At 39.6% G+C, this 20,389-nt stretch overlaps 1 protein-coding gene across 2 annotated transcripts in view; it reads left to right on the top strand.

Moving 5' to 3' along the window:
* The window catches only part of cacng7a (calcium channel, voltage-dependent, gamma subunit 7a), a 41,913-nt gene extending 28,632 nt beyond the window's left edge, over positions 1-13,281 (top strand). For both annotated transcript variants that reach the window (XM_085445738.1, XM_085445739.1), the window contains exons 5-6: positions 3,728-3,873; positions 8,481-13,281. In XM_085445738.1, the coding sequence (XP_085301864.1) occupies positions 3,728-3,873; positions 8,481-9,002 (668 nt within the window). In that variant the 3' untranslated portion in view covers positions 9,003-13,281. The remainder of the gene's footprint in view (positions 1-3,727; positions 3,874-8,480) is intronic.
* Positions 13,282-20,389: the final 7,108 nt, after the last annotated feature.

The following is a 20,389-nucleotide window of genomic DNA, read 5'->3' as shown; positions in this document are numbered from 1 at the left end:
GGAGTGAGGCAGTGCCAAGGAGGCTGGAGGGACAGGTGTCGGGGATTTCACTAACGAGGCTTCTCCCTTTACATAGTGAAGCTGGAGAGCTGGAGGAAGTTGTGTGTGTGAGACCAGCTGAAAAGCTAAAGTGGGTGTTGAACCTGTCATGTATTTTTCAAGCATTTTTATGCGATTTGCAATAAACACTCCTCAAATTGTTGCAGTCTGTTGGGTCAATCGCTACAATGTCCCTAAATAATATTGTCTTCACTGTAAGCTGTCTCAATCATCAACATAGGGGAAAACAATGATAGGATAATTCATGACATCATGTTGTGCAGCTGTGTCTGACATGCATTTACATTTTTAAGGAGGAGCACAGCAGATCTGCTGAGCTACAGAGTCTCTGTGACATGTCAGTGTAGCAGCCTAAATATGGCTTAACACACTTTTGGAAGCTCCATGTAGGCTACGTTTATATATTTATTTATTTATTTCAGTGTTATGTAGCACAGTCAATGAGATGAATCCGCCGGTGACACTTTTAGAGAAAATGAGCTGTAAGGTGATTTTAAGTGGAAGCATCTGCATCATTTGCTGTGTTTGGAATGAGAGGGTTTCACTGTTGAAGGATTTTGCAGGTCAGTTGCTGTGGTTAGTCTGTCGACAGGGGAGGAACTGACGCACTCCTAATGAGGCTTCGCTTCTCCCATACGAAGTGTGTTTGTGGGATTGTGTTCTTGTTTATCTCTGTTTGCCACAGCACAGCTTGTTTCTCAGCCTATTTACAGTACAAGCAGGACACATTATCATTAGCTATTCCAGCTACAAAGTGCACACATGCACACAAATACACACACGCACAAACAAGAAGAAAGGCCCATTCAGATGGGATTAGTATTTCAGGGTAACCGGGGAATGCAGCATTAGCCTCGCCCCTCCTGATTTACTGGTTATTTGTAGTTTGGAGGTTTGTTAAACATTTATGAAGGATAGAGAACTAAATGTCATAAGCTGCTTGTTTCTTTCTTTTTGCTCTTGTATTTAACATGAAACTGTTTTGACTCAAAAATGATACACTTTGCACATTTAGATGAGTATATAGTGGTGTCTTATAGTATATTATGCCCTGTCCAAAACATTGGTATGTACAGTTGTTTGTCTTACTGTGTTTACAGTGACAGTCCATTATTTTAATTGTCAGAATAAACTCATCTTAACCTCTTGGCTACACTAATTTCCAGGAGCCCTAAAAGGTGACAGTAAAGGTCACAGAGGAGCTGTTATCATTTTTGAGTCATTGTGGTCACGTTTTATTACAAAAAACAGAAGTATGTGTTTTAGATATGTTATTTAATCCATTTATACTTTTAATTCCTAACTATTCTCCACAGTGGAGATGAGCTAATGAATCCACTGTAGGACCATGACTGCTTCAAAAACTGTGTGTAAAATCAGAATCAGAATCAGAATACTTTATTGATCCCTGGGGGAAATTATTTTTTGTTACAGTGCTCCATTTTAAACCAACATTAAGACAAGACAGACAATACACTAACTAAGAATAGTACAATATATACATATATATACATACATACATACATAAGTCACTTATAAATAAATATTTGGAAAAGAAACATGTGTAGCTGTAGCAGCAAACAGTGTGTTAAGTGGATGCGTTGTACAGGGAGATGGCCACAGGCAGGAATGATTTCCTGTGTCGTTCAGTGGTGCTTTTCGGTAATCTCAGTCTCTCACTGAACGAGCTCCTGTGACTGACCAGCATGTCATGGAGTGGGTGGGAGGTGTTATCCAACATTGTCTTTATCTTGGACAGCATCCGCCTCTCCGACACCACCTTGAGGGAGTCCAGCTCCATCCCCACAACATTGCTGGCCTTACGGATCAGTTAATTAAGTCTGTTGGCATCTGCGACCCTCAGCCTGCTCCCCCAGCATGCAACAGCATAGAGGATCGCACTGGCCACAACAGACTCATAGAAAATCCTCAGCATTTTCTGGCAGATGTTGAAGGACCTCAGTCGCCTCAAAAAATAGAGACGACTCTGGCCCTTCCTGTAAAGTGCTGTGGTGTTTTTAGCCCAGTCCAGTTTATTGTCAATGTGTACTCCAAGGTATTTATAGTCCTCCACAATGTCAACACTGACCCCCTGGATTGAAACAGGGGTCAAGTGTTTCCTGGTCTTCCTGAAGTCCACGATCAGTTCCTTGGTCTTTGCCACGTTGAGCAAAAATGAACTAATACTAGAATGCAATGATTTGCAAATACATTGAACCCCATATTTAATTGAAAAGAGAAACTTAAAATGTATAAACAATCCTATGGCATCTACACATGTTGAGTACATCACACCCTGTGTCTCAAACAGAGGCTATCTAAACTTTAACCTCCTAGGACCTGGCGTGCACATATGTGGACATCACATTTTGGGTTATTTAGACCAAAATACTCAATTTTGCTCTACAAGGGCCTGATATCCACTTACGAAGACATTATACTGCTACTGTTCTATCAAAATTTTAAACGAATATCCTCATATGTGGCTCTGACTTTTCATAAAAAGAAAAATAAGGTAAAAAAAATCTGGTAATTCTTTATTTTTACATTCATGCCCAAATATCAAAGAGAAATTAAAAATGCATGCTGTGGAAGAGTTCGGGTCCTAGGAGGTTAAAGACTAACAGTAGATAGTGTCATGGCACTGGCTCTGTAAATTCTGGTTTCAGTTATAATTCTTTGATGTCGTATGCTTCATGGTTCTGTGTCCTTGCCTCCCCTGTGTCCACATTTCATATGTAGTCTGTCATGTCTTGTTTCCTGTTTTCTTTTCACAGTCTCACATCCTGTGTTTCACAACTGTATTCAGTTTTGCTTCCTCCCTGTCTCATTTTGTCTGATTACTTCCAGCTGTGTTTCCCTCCTGTTTCCCATCCCCTCGTTATCCTCTGTGTATTTAGTCCTCTGTCTTCCTCTGCCAGTTGTTGCGTTGTCCCACATTGCTGTGCGTCCTTCTTGTGGTCCTTGGGCTCCCTGGTGTTCATAGTTAGCTTCTAGTTTGTCTGTTTATTGTTTCCTAGCTTCCACGTCCTTTGGTTCCAGTTTAGATTACGTTTTCTTAGTTTGTATTTTTTTTGAGTTTCGAGTCCTGCTTATCTACAACTATCTACAGCTAGGTGTTCCGTGTGATCTTAAAGGTGTTTGGGTCAAGTTTTCCTGTTCCGTACTCTGCTGTTTGTTTATGAAAGCAGATATAAGCTATATATTAGAAAACCAAATAAAACCTTAACGCTGTCAAATAATAATCCATGTTTTTGAGATTAAGTTTTTGAAAAATAAAACACCTTCTGTGTTTCCTAAAGGGTCTGCACAGTACCAGCATCTAACTGCAGCCTACTCAAATGTGATGACAAGCAGACTGCAAACAAAAACCAGAAAGCTTTTTGTAACTTAAATCATGTCCCTTTCATTCGACTTCTGCATATTCATGTGCAGATATGTGTTTATAGAGGTTACCAGCCTGCAGGAATACCCTGTTCCCGAGGGAGTTCCAGTGCCTGCTCTGGGGAAAGCAGATGGCTCAGAATAACATCCAACACTTGACTCATCTTCTGATGTTATATTTTACTTATGCAAGGAGACGTGGATACGCTATATTATCATACAACGGGACCATCTATCTTTCTCACTGTTAGATTACCATATGTGTGTATTTGTGCTCTTGCAGGTCTTAGTCTGGTGGTGGGTCTGGTTTTGTACATCTCCAGTATTAACGATGAGGTGATGAACCGACCTCGAGAGCCTGAACAGTTCTTCCACTATCACTACGGCTGGTCCTTTGCCTTTGCCGCCTCCTCCTTCCTCCTCAAAGAGGTGATTGAAGCACGCTAATACGCACCACCACACGCATTCTCAAAGAGTTAATCAAGCACGAACACGCACAGCTGCTGCACACAGACAAACACGTGAGTGATCGCATGCTGAACGGAAAACTCACACACTGCAGATGTGCTCGGGCACAGTGAGAAGTTCCCAGTGACACAAAAATGTGCTGCTGCTCAACATTTATAAGCCTTAATGTTCATGCAGAGATTGTTTGGAATCTTGCTTGGATGTCGACCATGCTGTCTAAACATGTGCACACACAGTCGCACACACACATGCATGCACGCTTGCTGAAAATGCAGACTTATTCAGCTAAACACACACAGATTTAAAAAGTGCCTGCGTAGGAGCCCGTCATCCTGCCCGCATCAATATTCATAAATGTTAATAGCTTGAATACTTGAGGGCAGCAGCTCTGTCGCAGCACAGCTTCATATGCATCCAAATATTCCTCACTGGGAGAAAGAGGGTGCTCCACTCCTCCTTCATCCTTCATTCCTTCCATTTCATCTCTGTCCCTTTTGTCTTTCTCCTTTCCCTTTTCCTGCTGTCTCTTCTCTGCCTAACTCAAGTCTTTTCTCTCTTTATATGTCCTCTACTTTTATCTTGTCTCTTTCTCTCTCCTTTTATCTTCAGTTCTTTAATCCTCTGTTGTCCCCTCCTTCTTCTTCTTATCTCCTCTGCTGTCCTCTTGCATGGTGTGGCTTAACTTCATCTTTTGCTCTCTTCTTTGCTCTCTTCTCTCTTACTTCATATTTCTTCCCTTCCCACTTCTTTTTTTCACCATCGTTTCTTTGATCTTAGTCCTCCCTCTTCAGTTATCTTTCAGTCTATAATCCTGTTTTCTTCTGCTCCAGTCCTCGCTTAAATCTTTGACTCATGTTTTCTTGCTTAGCTTTTGCTTTGATTCTCCTGTTAATTTTTTTTAAATTCACGTCCCATCTTTATTTTTGTCCTCCATTTCCTCTAAATTTTTCTTATTCATTCCAATTTTTATCCTTTCTTCTATCCTCCCATCTTGTTTCCCATCTTTCGTGCCCATAAAGTGGCTGTCATCTGTCTTTATCGCGTCTTCACCTGCTGTAATCACATGCTCCTCCTAATCTTCTATTAGTCTTGCCCTTCTTTTCCTATTTAATCCTCTTTTCGCTCATTTACCTGTCGTCTTTGCATTCTTTTGACATGGGTTTATCCGTCTTAGCATCTTTACTCATGCATGTGTCACTCAGGCATCCTCTTCTTTATTTTTTTTTTAATTTTTTTTTCTTTTCTAATCATCTATTCACTCGCTTCCCCCCCCCCCTTTTTTTTTACATGTTTTATCACTTCATTCCTTCATCTTACTTCCTCTCCTTTTATTTATTTTCTTTAACATACCTTATCTTCTCTTTTCTTCCCCACTCTTCTTCTAACCTGCGCTGGAATAGCAAAGAACATTTAACTACATAATTTTTCTGTCACACACACACACACACACACACACACACACACACACACACACACACACACACACACACACACACACACGTTCATCAGCATTCAGGTTTCAGGGTTGTTGTAGCGATGATGTTGTGGATGAATAGTGAATGAGCTGTGAATGCTCAGCGGATGCCCGGGTGAAAACATGAATACATTTTTGATAATGGCTCATTCCACTAAGGAGCACCGAGCCTTTTTGTCAACTCTCTGCAAAATTAGTACGGATTTATTTCATCCCCCCACCCTCCTCCTTATGGTGTGTTGCACTTTAGGGAGGATGATGCTGATTCTTGTGTTTAGTAAATCTTTAAGCGTATGGGAATTTTCTGGGAACTCTGCATTGTTCTCTTTGGCTCCCTTAGGCAATGCAGATGTTGTCGTGTCATGGATGGAGAGAGAGAGGAGCCTGTTCCCGCTTCATCTAATTTATGGGTTTTTTTGGCAGACATTGTCAATGCATCAGCGTCACTTGCATTGCTGTCTATCCTAAACTATATTACTAGAGCTGTTTTGAATATGGCCAGTTAGATCTGAAATTCTATAGCCAGTAGGTATGTTTTGGATTATACATGTGATTTCAATCATTTAACATTTTTTTAGAAGCTAACTACTTCCACTATAAGAAAGATAGCAATAATATATATGCAATATTTCCAAAAGTATTTGCTCGTCTGCCTTCACCTGCATGTGAACTTGAGTGACATCCCATTCTTAATCTATAGATTCTATAGCTACAAAGGATGTGATGTCGACACACCCTTTGCAGCTATAACAGCTTCAAATCCTTTGGGGATTTTAGAAAGTTCTTTCAGAAGTGCCTTTGTGAGCTCAGACACTGATGTTGGAGATAAAGGTCTGGCTTGGTCTCTGCTCTAATTCATCCCAAAGGTGTTCTGTTGGGTTGAGGTCAGGACTCTGTGCAAGGCTCTCGATGTGAGATACTCACCATGTTGGTGTTATTCCTGGATCTACAAAACGTTGATTGATCTGTTTCTTTAAAGATTTTTCATGAAAGGACATTGGCAAGTTATTGTCCAAGTTGCAAAGCTATGACATCATAATTATGTGATTTGTCAGATGCAATGTTGATCCTAGAAAAACATCAACACAATGATATCAGATAGACCGTGCAAGCCAATCAAGTTCTTCCACACCAAACTCAATCATCTATGTCTGCAAGGTCCTTCCTCTGTGCAGTGGCAGCACTGGTGCATGTTGGGACTGCATAATGATTACCGTTTCTTCCTTTTGAATGAAGGTTTATAGTCCCAAAGCATAGCTTCTATATCTTACTATAGATGATAGGGAAGAAGTCTACCTGCAACTAAACTTGAGCTGTGATTACAAATATTAGCCATAAGGAAAAGCTACTAAATTACAGCAGGCGGTGCTGGACCAAGGCCAGGAAGATCGTGAAGGACCTCAGCCATCCCAACAACAGACTGTTCTCTCTGTTGAGGTCAGGAAAGCGATTCCGCTCCCTGAAGACCAACACAGAGAGACTGAGGAGGAGCTTCTTCCCGCAGGCGATACGGTCTCTCAATCACACCACCACACAGTACTGACCCACACATACAGTTCTTACACACACACTGGACTTTCTGGACTTTGGTTTTGCACAACACTGGTCACTATATTCTTCATTTCCGGTTAATACTTGTACAGCTGCTGTTATTGTGTATATATTTATTTATATTTAGATTTCTTCATACATTCTTATATAGTTCTATATTGTGTATTGTGTATTTTGTTGTACAGTTATTTTATTTTCAACTTTAATTTATATATTTTATCTTATTCTTCCCAGTTAAATTTACCCTTCATTCTAATTTGTGTTGTACAGTTATTTCATTTTTAACCTTAATTTATATTTTATTCCTTCCTAGTTAAATTTACCCTTTTTAATTTTTCATATTTATTTCCTATCTTATTCATAGCCTTTTCCTTTTTTGTTTTCTTTAGGTCACGAGCAGTTGTCCAAGCATTTCACTACATATCGTACTGTGTATGACTGTGTACGTGACAAATAAAATTTGAATTTGAATTTGAATTGTTCTTCTCCTTTAAGGTCATTGTTCCCATGGACCTCAAACTTGTTTCACAAACAAATATCAAATTCTTTCATCGCTGGTGGAGAGATGGGACTCAACCAAGAGGTCAATTAGTAGTTTTCAGTGCAAGACTCCATTGTGTCCAAGCTACAATTCACTCGCTGGGCCCACGTCCTCATTTGAGGTTTGACAGCATTTTAGTAGATAAAGGTAAATGGCTTGGACATGAATTGAGCTGCAGTTCAGGGAAGACCTAGAAGGGGACTGGCGGTGGCTCCCGGGCCTGGCAGATCCACATGTACTAATGAGAAGCGAAGAAGTTAAAGAATTGAAAAGGGGACAGAGGGTGGGGCACGTAAATGAGAACAAACAGGGGGAACATATATAGATGAGAACCAGAAGGAGTGTGTTTGGAGGCATGGTTCTGCTCCTGAAATTCAGATACTTTATCTCCAAAAAGAAACATCAGGTCAGCACTGTGACCAGCACAATGGTGTTACTTTTCTCGACATTCATAGACTTGTCAAGTTGACGTTGTCCCCCTGATTCACTCAGGATCACACTCAAAGATGCACAAATGCAAGTGGTCATTACCAATAAGTTTGATGTGTCACATGGCCCTCTTCCTATTGAAAAAAACAAAAGTTGTATCCAAGATGGCTGACTTCTAAATGGCCACCATGGTCACCACCCATCTTGAGGAGTTTGCCCCCTCACATATACTAATGTGCCACAAACAGGACTTTAATATCACCAGCCATTCCCATGTTATTACGGTGTATCCATATAAATGGCCCACCCCACAGTCCATCATTGCCACAATGATGGACTGTGGAGAAAATTACATTGCTTTTGTTTGGAAAAGCATGACAGACATGCTGTATCACTGCAGAGGACTGTGTTTAAAGAGCCAGATTAATAGAGCGAGATACATCATGCTTAACAACAAACCTAAAAAAAACGAAAGAAAAACTAATCAGACCAAATAATATTACCACTGGATGAATCTACAAAACAACAAACAGGATATCCTGTAACGTTGCAGTATTTTGTTTGTGTCTCCAGGGTGCAGGAGTGATGTCTGTCTACCTCTTCATGAAGCGTTACGCTGAGGAGGAGCTTTACCGGCCCCACCCTGCACTGTACCGCCCCCGCATGTCCGACTGCAGCGACTACAGCGGCCAGTACCTCCACCCAGACTCCTGGGCTCCACCACAGCGAGGCCGCAGTGCCTCCGATGTCTCCTCTGACATCTCCATCCAGCTCAACCAAACTCCACCCCAGCAGCCATTTCCCAAGGGGGGCAGCAGCTCCCAGGCAACACCCTCTTCCTCTGGACCGTCATCAGCTGCCAGCTACCAGCTCCAACCAGCTTCTTCCTCCTCCACCACCTCCTCATATCCACATCCTCTTCACCCAGGTGCCACCTCGACCCTGTCCAGGGGTTCACATATCCACTCCCACCCTCAGCCACACCCTCACCCGAGTGGGCCTGCACCCCAGTCCCTGCCTATGGCGGCGCCACCCTCTGCCGTGCCTCCTCCACGCTACCACGCACACATGCGAATGAGCGCCTCACCATGCTAGGCTACATATGGAGGGCGCAGGAGGGAAAAACACATCTGGGGTTGGGGATGAGGGTGGGGGGTTAGATTGGTTCTGTTACAGCGCTTATACACCACACGACAAAAACACACATGAACACAGATCCCGTACCCGCCAAGTGTGTGGGAGGAAGGGTTGTAGCAAAGAAGTAGAAGAAGTGAGGTTTAAGGAGATCAAAAAAGAGGAGAGAAAAGAGGGGAGGAGGTGAAGAGAAGCAGGTGGGCGGAGGGATGACTCACTGCTGATGCTGAGCCCGAGATGAAGACAGACACTCAACAAAACTTTTAACACGCTGGGAGGGAACATGGGAGGGAGTGAGAGATACGATGATTAGTAGCAACAAGACGTTTGTGGGGTTTCTGACGGGTACATTCATCATCACGGCCATGATACACAGGCAACAGTGTCAAACAGCACAGGAAACAGGAAGCTGAATCACTTCCAAAATGCTGTCCATTCACAAAAACAAGATAAATGTTGAATTATGAATCATATGAAAACATTACTCAAATTTCTTGTAATTAATGTTTTCATATTTTTGTGAATGTGGTTGGGAAGGTCGATGCAGTATCTTGATTACTTTAGAAATAAATCTTGGTTTCATGGAAGTAACACCTTAGTAATGATTATTAAAAAAATATGTATATTATTATAATTATTGTTTACATTTTGGTATTTGTCCATAAGGGAAGCTACATGCAGTAGACTTTTGAGGGTGTTACATCTAACACAGCTCACAGTTTTCAGAGAATACATCTAAATTTGACTCCGGTCGTCTCAGTTAAAGGAGGACTTTGACCATTGAATGTTTGTTTGCACATTTTCACATTGTGTAAACCATATTTATTTTATATCTTTAAAATCTGGTTCACAACTAGGATGGACCATTTTTTAAGGCTATTTATTCTGATTTAAAACAAAATTATCTTGATTTTATTTAGTAATTTATTTCATTTTACAACAACAAAAAATAAGAGTTTTAATTAAATTTCAGAAAACATTTATCTTCATGGAAGAAAAGTTTAGAAAAAAAGTAAATAAAAGTACTTTTATTTCCCACAGATTCCCATATTAATCCAAAAGGCCAATGGAAAAATCCTTGGTGAAATTTCTAATCTCCAGTTTGAGCTATAAAACAAAAAGACATCCCTGCATTACCACATCATTTTACAGTGCAGATGTAAAGAAATAAATAAAATGTTTGACAGAAGTGTGCTGTAAAAAAGCCAGCAGACAAGCTCTAATAAGGCCTAGCTACTTTAACATATTAAAAAAATGTTATTAGTGTTTATTGAAAAAAAAACATTATTTAATGTTTCGTCTGCTTTCACATGGAATTTCCAGGTGTATTTAAATTTAACACCACCACATCCTTCAGTTCTTCCCAACCCTGTTCATGAAAAACCATCTTTATGATACAGAGTGCCCAGTGTATTAATAATCAGTATCACTTATCACTTTTGCCCTTGTACCATGACCTACAGGTACAACCAGAGGTAAACTGTGTATGAATAGAGATTTATACTTCTAATGTACAGATCTTCTTCTCCCTCTTCTGCGATCTTGCTGAAATAAATGTTCTCCCATATGTTTAAGATGTTTTAGCTATCAAATTTTCTAAGTTGTTTGTATTAGAAGTTGGAAGCTTTGAGAATGAATGTTTAACATTTTGAAGACTGAAGCAGAAGATGTAACTGAGACTTTTTAACTGAGCACAGTCAACGACCATCTGTGGGAGCTTCACAGGTTGAAGGTTTCCATGACCTGAGCGAATGGGGACTGTCTCTTTCAGCGGTGATCACCCATGGTACAATCAAACTGGATGCCTTGGAGTTTTAATGTTGACGCCATGAACTTAGAATTTATTGTCTTAGATGTATACTTAATACTACATGCAGATATGAGAAAATGTAAAACCAGGTGGAGATTGAATTTCATTTGAATCTATTCAATTCACTAAAAGAACTCCAATAGGATTGAACTTACCTTGCCTTTTTTACTTGGTTGGTTTATATGGAGTTATTAATAATTGATTATCTACCAGTTTTCTAAAATAAATATCCAAGGAAGATGGCTCTTTCCATTTGTAGTGATTTGTATTTGGCGCTTTGTTTCTGCTCTGTCTGACGTAGCCTGATGTAGCAACAGCAGCAGCAAACTCTCAGACCTTCCATCAGTGACAACAGATGTGTCATTAAGGCCCCGGTCACACAGGTCAGTGATGCCCTGGCAACCTCTGGTTACTACGGAAAATATCTAAATTCCCTAAAAAAGTTGGTAAATACTGAATGTTCCTGGTTGTCACTAGGTGAAATTGATTGCTAAGGAGGTGCTGCGCCAACAACTCCTTGTGATTGCATTGGTGGCTAGCAGATTGCCACAGTTGCCTGTAGTTTGCATGGCAGATACCAACTTGTCTGCAAACACTTGCCAACTGCTCTCTGAGCTGTAGTGGAATACATGGAATTTGAAGGGCAATACAAACCAGAAATGGAAAACGTTTGCCTTCAAGTAAAAGTTGTGCCTTCCCGCTGCAACTAATACTTTTATTTTGAAGGCCGTTGGTCTCTTGTTTCTGGTTTATGTCGCACTCTTCACAGTTTTACTACCACTTAGTAGTACCACCACCATGTAGTTGGCACATGTTTGCAGACATTGGCATTTTTAATGCAAACTACAGATGACTGCAGCTTCCTGTTAGCAACTACAAGGAGGTTTTTAGTGCAACATTGTAACAACCACTCGTAACTGATTACAGAATATACATTTTCTGGTAAGAGAATGCACATGTTTCACTTGTAAGCGGTGGTTACTAGATGTTCAGTCTTTAAGCCTGTGTGATTGGGGCTTTAGTCAGATACTGCATGACAAGGACAAGCCTGGGTTTAGGTAGACTGAGAAAGCGTTTTGAATCCCGATAGCTTAAATTGTGTGAGCTCTGTGAGGTTTGACAATGAAATGATCTAACAGTGTTTAACTTTGGTGCACTTTGGTGACGGTGTTCTTACCTGAACTGACAGGTTCATAATTGAATCTCAATCTTCCTGGTTTGTTATAATGAAATAGTGTGTTTATATAAAGAACAGATGGAGGTCGAGGCTTTGATGAACATAAACTTGGATGGAGAGCAAACTAAAAATGGGTATGAGTCCAGGTTTTCGTGCTTTAATATGTATTTAGCTTAGCACTTTAAAGTTTAAAAACACTTTCAATCTGCACATTTTAAATCCTCATAATATGAATCTTTTTTAAACAGCAAGATAGAAAATTTAAGGTCACCTATGTTTACAGTTTGTAGCATAACAGAAAAATGTTAGTCCTTCCAATATTACAGAGAGCAAGTTTGGGATTATTTGGAATGATTTGGATTGTTTGGGGTTATTTAGAGGTATATTGAAAAAAACTAACTGAATAAAGCTTCTGATTCTGAGTACCTATAAATATGTTACTAGGAAACACATTTTCCAGTTTGCCTCCTATCCAAGTTCTCCTGTTGCACAGTGATCAGAAAGATTGCTTGTTTTTGTAGCATATTAACAATCATGCCTAGCATAGGGCATTGTTTGTAGCCATTTTTAGACCTACTGGGGAGAAATGTTACGCTTACAGCCTGTGATACTGTTAACGAAAAACATTGTAGCAAATTAATTGCAGTGTTAATAGCATATTTTATGAATATTTGCTATGTGAAAATGAAATAGAAAATTCTTTAGCAGCTGATTATGAGAGCTTCTGCTTTATGTTTTGAGATGTTTATTTTAAATGCCAAAGCTGAGCATCCTTGCTGTGTAGCGAGCACACACAAACACACACACACACACTAACACAAACAGACACACACACACACACAGATATATTTATGTAGCTGACCTCTGAGGGTTTTTTTCTTGATACAAATAAATCAGAACGGTGTTTTTGAGGACATCACATTAGAGATGTAGAGCTCTGATTCCGTGAACCACTTTTGAAAAGTTTACTTCTTTTATTCAGCGCAGACTGTGATTTGGGTGTATATATGTTCTCACTGTATATTCTTTATGCCAGTTACCCTGGATATGTTTACATTATCAATGATAGGGGAAAAGTTTACATTAATGATTCATGATCAGACAATAATTGGCCATGTTATTACTAAAACATGTTGGTTCCAATAGAGACTTTTGTTTTCAATATTCCTGAAAATGTACTATTTGCAGGATTTTAATCTGCCAGCAGTGTTTTGTTTAAAAGTTTAAAACCAATAAAGCTTGCCTGGATCCAGCCTCCTTTGTGTTTAGTTGTTCATAATGTGCACTCATTTAAAAACTCTTGTGGGAATTTGAGCAGTAGTTTGGAGACAGTTTGTTTGTTAATTAAAATTGATCGAAAGATTGTTAAATAAATGGAAAAAATGGGGAAATAAAATGTTATGCGTCACTGTTAAAACTGTTATAATTTTGTCAGTTGATAGTTTATATAAAGACACAATTTATTAAAGGGAACAAATTATGATTTTACTTATCTTGTGGTTGAAGTGGTAGGTGATCATAAATGTGACCAGTGTTTACACTGTGAGTGGTAGATCTTACTTTACTCACTAGCAAATACAAATACATGGATCCTCTTTTCTGAAACCTGGAATGACCAGAATTTCAAAAACAGACTCAGTCACTGATTTCACATCATATTGAGTGAAACACTGAGTCCATAATTCCAACAGCAAAGTGGTCACATAGACCAGGGCAAATGGCCATTTTCCCTGAGGTGTTTTTGCAATCACAGGTATCGCCTCCTAGTGGCCATTAAAGAAAATACAGGTTTAAGGCACTTCTGCACTGTCATCACTTTTCACACCTGAAAGCTACAGGCATATTTTATACTGCCTATAGTGTAAATCGGGGTGGGCATTTCATATATTTCTGGCTCTGTATGATGTCATAAGAGAGAGGATAAAACGGTTATGGCAAGCACATGGCTCTGTGTATGAGACCAGAAGCTCCACCTGCACCCACCTCCTGCCTACGGTTTCTTTTTTCAAGTGACAAGCCAAGCCAATCACAAAAACTTAAATGGGGAGCTGAAAAAGCTTCTTTTAGACAGAGTGACTGAACCAGATTATAGTGAAGTATGAATCATACCAAAGTGGTCCGGAGTCAATGAATGAAAATACAGAAGTACAACAGGTCCATGTTTAAAAGGACTAAATGTGATGGTTTTAACATAATGCGTCATGATGAATATCACTGCTGAACTAGTCAGTTATCTCAGTAATAAGTGATCTCCAGTCCTTAGCAATCCAACTGGGATTATTTTTAACATTTTCACCATTTTTCCACCTTTCACCACACATCCTGGGCTACTGAGGGCAAAGGATCGGCTTCAAATGTCACAGGAGAAAAAATCCAGATCAGGTTACACAGTGAGTGAAAAATTGATTAGTTCAGAAGCATATTTGCATGTCTTGATATCAGCACTTATGTAACAATGGCAAGCCTGAAAATGAAATGCATTATGGCCCCTTATTAAAGCATGACTCACCTCTTGCATAACACATTTGCTTACTAAATCGTTTTGATGTTATATTTTTGTGGAATATTAAATGATATTAAATGATTATATTATATTTATTCCAGAATGCACCAAACCAGTATAATTTCTATATAAGAGCACACCATAGATAAATTACATAACTTTGCGCTGATGTTTCTGCTGTCAGTAACTAAGGAACACCAAACAGTTTTCAACCAGAAGGCTTCAGCGCTACCTGGCTAACTTTTTTGAGGCATTGCAGGTAAAACTATTCCTGTTGTAGCATTGTTTAATGTTGTGTTTTATAACTTAACTATCATCTTTGCTTCAGAAGCATTTAGCATTATGTATGGCATAGCAAGTTGCAAATGTTCACAAAATGCAGTAGCATCACAATCACAGTAAAATTGTATTTCTCAGCATACCATGGTGAAATTTGCATGATGTACAAGCAAGTATGTAGTGCATTGCATGTGTACTAGGAATGGGAATTGAGAAACTCATTCCCAGTTCTTGCCAGTTCAATTCCTTGGAATTGCTAGTCTGCCTCCCTTTGGTTCTGCTTGTACTTGCCGATTTTAGTCAGTGTGCTGGAGGGGACAATTAGTCCACAGCCTGGATATGGAGATTACTTTGATTTTTATTGCACAAAAGGATGAGAGTGGGATAGGAAAGTGCAAACTGCATCCAGCAGCTGCATTATGCTGCTAACACAACTTAAGCTCTTTGCTAACATCTGCACAGGCAGCATGCTAACGCTAAACTAGCAAAGAACCGAGAGTGATGAGCTGAGTGTATTTCAACCCCAGCCCAGCAGCCAGACCCTGAACTTCAACTGGTGTGATGAACAGCAGCCTATATATTATACTGTTAAATAGTAAATATGAGACAACGTGTTTCAAGTCAGTTTAGGGAGAAAGATGGAAGTAATGCAACAAGTAGTGTAACAAATTTGTGTTTGTTACACTACTTTGCATTCTGGCATGGGGCAGGGTGCCATAGACACTACAGACTATAAACTAGCAATAAAACAAATGTAAGTTCTCTAAATTCTCAGTAGCCAAGAACTCAGTCCCTTCCTGTATTTACTTTTGTTGCTCCTGTCTTCAACACAACTGCAGACTAAACATATTCATGCAGTTTGTAATGATGCACTTTAGGATGCTTGGAGTTCACTTGGATGCTTTTCTGTGTGGAAAGAACTGAAACTACTGCAAAGTGTAACCACTTCCCAGTGCTCCCCGTGTGGCTGAAGAACAGCTCGCTTTTCAGTGAAACTTCTCTGTATTAACATACTTGCCACCCTTCTACAACTCCTTTGAGTACTCACCTCACAAATTATTCTATGGGGTGTTTCTGTGTACTCTGCTGGCATTACCAACCTCAGCATCTCTCCCAATTACCTGTTCAGTCTCCTGAAAGTCTTCCTCGCTGGCATCTCTGCATGTGCATGCTCACTGTATTCCAATAAATCAGTTAAACTATGATTTTGTCTGTTTTGGGTTTTACTTCAGAGCCCACTTTGCTTTATTTTCAATTCAATTTCTGACTGTTGGGTTCGAGTTTATTTCATCTACCTTGTGTTATTTATTGTGGGTCCTCATGAACACCTCCACTGCCATTCCTGACACATCCATCAATTTCCTTAAACCGCATATCCAATTCAGGGTCTGTTTCTGCTGTCATGAGACAAGAGATAAGGTACGCTGTGGACAGGTTTCCAGCACATCATGAGGCTAACACAGAGACACACAGACAGACAGCCATTGATTTTCACCTTTACGCCCACAGTATGAATCACTACCTAACATGCTAACCTAACGTACATATAATGTGAACTGTGTTCATTTAGTCCATTCCATTGGGTGCTTTACAAAAAGGTGCTGCAGTTGTCTTCCTATTGCAACATACCTCAATCTTCTAAGCCTCATCATCCTTCTCATTGTGGTCAGATGAGCCTCCTTGTTAACAACATGTTATTAAACACATTAATCAAGCTATATTAAATAACTTGTCTGAATTGTGTCAGACCAGCTGCCCATAAAATGCCTGAAACTTCCTCTCTCTGATCAGAAGAGTGTGTTCCTGCTGCTCTAATGAAAAGTGCAGCTGTGAGCTCAGTGATGCAGACACCATTACATCATTCTCACTTCCAAGCAACGACAAGTTTGAAAGGAACTTGCAAACTTTATAATTAGTGTCTGTCCAGTTATCAGGAATCCCAAAGGGACAAGAACGTTGTCCAAAGTCAAATGGTCCATAACTGGGCTGGAATTTCAGCTATGTATTTTTATACTTTTATACCTTTTAAGACCTCCTTTGTTCTTCAGGCTAATTACCTTTGTCTCAGGAACATTTCAGCTTGAAAAAAACAAAACAAAACTGGGTGACATCTATCAAAATGCCTGAGCGACATCTATCAAAATCTATTGTTGCATTCACTAAAGAAAAAATTTCCAAACTATTTTCGGCAGAGGAAAAGAGGACTAACTGACTAAAATCGTCACATTTATAAGCATCATCTTTAGTACTATGTTTTTGCATGCCAATGTTGATGACCCTGTCTGCCTCAGCAGTTTATATTAGAATAAGGAAAATGCTCTAAACCAGGTATTTCAAACTCATTTTACATAATGAGCCACAGACAGACCACTTTGATATTAAGTGTGCTTGGCCTGTGCTACTCCCTTTCCTATGGGTGTAAAGTTTAACTACGCAATTAATCCCCCAGATATCTTAATATATGAAAATGTGCTATTTTTGTAACCTCTGTGGAAAAAATGCATTATTTATGCATTTGTGCCCCATCTACTTTTTCTATAGTGGCTGGTGAAAGACAGAAACATTTCCATTATTTGTTTATCTCTTACTTAATTACTTTGGAGCGGTATGAATGCCCCAGTGGACGTCTTGAACAGTCAAAAAAGCTATGAAACTTCTGAACGATAGTTAGATGTCCAATGTTTGTTGTGCCGATTCTGGTCCCTGGGCCTTAGGTTGGCATCCCTGGTCTAAACAGTAACCTTCAAGTGTTTTTGATTCAGCGCATATTTACTGAAATGAAACGAAACATTTTTTGATCTGATAATAGCACTAGATGAATGTTTAAGAAACTACATTAAATGGAATACGTTATGGGACATGAATGTATGTAGGAAGCTCTCATGTTTAACATTACCTGCCTTAGTGGTGATGTGAGGAGTAGTTACTGTGTTTTTCTACATCTCCTTTAAGGGACTCGGACCATGGCTGTAGCCATCAGGTTGATTTCATCATAGAAGATCATATAGTTCAGACTGTCCTAAACTGGTGCACTGACTGACCAACACACTTCAACAATATTCATACAATACCTGAAATACCAATAACTAAAGCAAAACATCCCTTTACTGCAAAATCTCACGTACCTGAGTCAGGGCTTTTTCCCAGGTCTTGACAGTGTTATGAGTCTCTTCTTTTTTTGTGTAATCTCCTGCTGCCCGCTGTGTGACTGGACTGTGAATGCTAGTGGAAGTTTGGGCTTTTACTGTCACTACAGAGAGGGACTGCAGTTCATTTCTAAATGTTTGTCTCTCTGGCCTGAACATTGATTTCCTCTCTGTCTGTCTTTATTGCCTTGGATCCTCTCTTTTGAATACTTCCAACACACACACACACTCTCTCTCTCTCTCTCTCTCTCTCTCTCTCTCTCTCTCTCTCCCGATCGACTATCCTCTCCCCCCTGCGGTCTTCTGATCCATATTGACTATCCATCTTAGTTTAGCTCCCTCTGTGTTCCTTATGAAACCTGTAAAGGTTGTCCCATTCTGTCCGTTCTCCTTTCCACAGTCATTTTTCACCTCATTCTTCTTTCTTTCTTTTTTCTTCTGTCTTACATGGCTGTAGGGCAACACAACTTTCATAATCATCAATCATCAGAATCTGAGTCCTCTAACGTTTAGAACATGCAGATTCTGGTCTGATCCAATAACTGTATTTGTACTCAATTCTTTTCCTACATGATGACAGTATGATGATCCTAATGTAAAGAAGAAAAATAACTGGAATCATTTACAGATTTCATCTTGGCTTCCTTCATGGATCCTGTGAGAAACTCCTGAAAATTCCAAACTCATTTTGATGAAAGTGGGTTTGGACTGTGCATCATATTTAAAAGAAGGTCATAGCCACCATAACATCATTCACTGGTTTGTGAGGTGTCACTATGAAGTCTCGAATTTGCAGTGTTGTCAGTGAATTTCAACAGTGTTGGTTAACAAAGTGTAGCAATCAGCTGTACGGCTGCATCATGTCAGTAACATAGCCAGAGTTGTGACAATCTAACCCAGAACAGTATAAAATGTCTTTATTTTGTGTTTTCTCTTTTTTAAGCCAGAATTTTAGCACCTTTCCTGTACTCACTCAGCGATCATCAACCCCCTGCAGACATGCTTAAAATTTTAGGTCATTCCTAAAGATTTGGGAGTTCCACCCTGCTGTGTTTACACCATATCTTGATTGTGAAGATCACTTAAATAAAAGTTTTAGCCATCTCATCATCATTCATTCTCATTTGGGAGTGGCACAAATAAGTAACCACAGGCTGGTATTCGAAAAAGTGTTTGGTTTCCTTGTTGTTTTGTCGACTATTGGGGGCAGAAAAGTTTATATATTGCAATATGAGACATTTTTAAAAAAGATTAACATGGTAATGCAGCAGTTGGCACTGTTTCCTCCCGGCAAGTAGATACTGGGTCTAAACTTCCTAACTGGCCACAGGCGTAGATAGGAGTGTGGTTGCCAGGTTCTGTGATGTGTGGCATTCAGTGTTTACACCATATCTTGACCTGGAACAGGTTCCACACCCCTCTGCAACCTTAAATAAGGAAAACTGTAAAGAATGAATGGATATTGATTTATGTTCCACTGCACATTGGTTTTTGTGTTCTGGGGCGAGAACTCACTAAATATGAAATAAGGGAAGTGTTAACTTAGCATTCATAAACTGTATAGCTTTAATGTAGACAGAGATAGTTCATAATTGTTACTTAGTACAAGAAGACTAAAATACTAGGATTTCATTCACCTAAACTAAAGCTGATTAAAGATTATTGGATTTTATGTAGCATACAGAAAACAACATATTACTTTTAAGATAATTGCATTTAAAATGCTGTGAAATGCACCAACAGCACAAACCGTAGAGAGGTCCAGTTCAGTGTCTCTGATTAGTGAAGGTGAAGCAAAGCAGACACAGGTCAGCTACTGTTGCCTGTCACCTGTCCATTAAGACAGTCATGACACTAACTTTAAGCTTTACAAGAATTCAATTCAGTTTTATTTATACAGCACCAAATCACAACTACAGTCACCTCAAGGTGCTTTATATTGTAAGGTAGACCCTACAATAAAAACCCAACAATCATATGACCCCCTATGAGCAAGCACGTTGGCGACTGTGGGAAGGAAAAACTCCCTTTTCACAGGAAGAAACCTCCAACAGAACCATAAGAATCCAGATGGATGAGTCAAAATAAACGAAAACCTGCCATTGTACAGGTGTTATGAACAGCAAACCCATCTACAGATCTACAGAGGTGAAAATGATTTTTTTTCTGTACCATAATGTGAACATGCTTTTTTGATACTGTAAACTATAGCATTTTATGACCTTTGAAACCCGACGAGGAAGTGGCAGTTCTCAGTCTTGGGATGGGTGTTAAAGTCAGAGAAGAGAGATATCCCAAATCCAACAGCAAAGCTGGATTCCACATAACATGGGTGATGTGAGGGTGGTTGCTTGGATCATAATGATTTGGTCCCTGGGCAGATCTGGCCCCTAAAATGATTATTTATAACAGATCATTTTCATTTATTTATTT

The sequence above is a fragment of the Copadichromis virginalis genome, linkage group LG22 (assembly GCF_057382275.1).
Source record: "Copadichromis virginalis isolate Kocher_CV1m ecotype Utaka linkage group LG22, C_Virginalis_male_GT1.1, whole genome shotgun sequence".
Classification (NCBI taxonomy): domain Eukaryota; kingdom Metazoa; phylum Chordata; class Actinopteri; order Cichliformes; family Cichlidae; genus Copadichromis; species Copadichromis virginalis.
The sequence above is the reverse complement of the archived record's forward strand: the minus strand, read 5'-3'. Positions and strand labels throughout refer to the sequence as shown.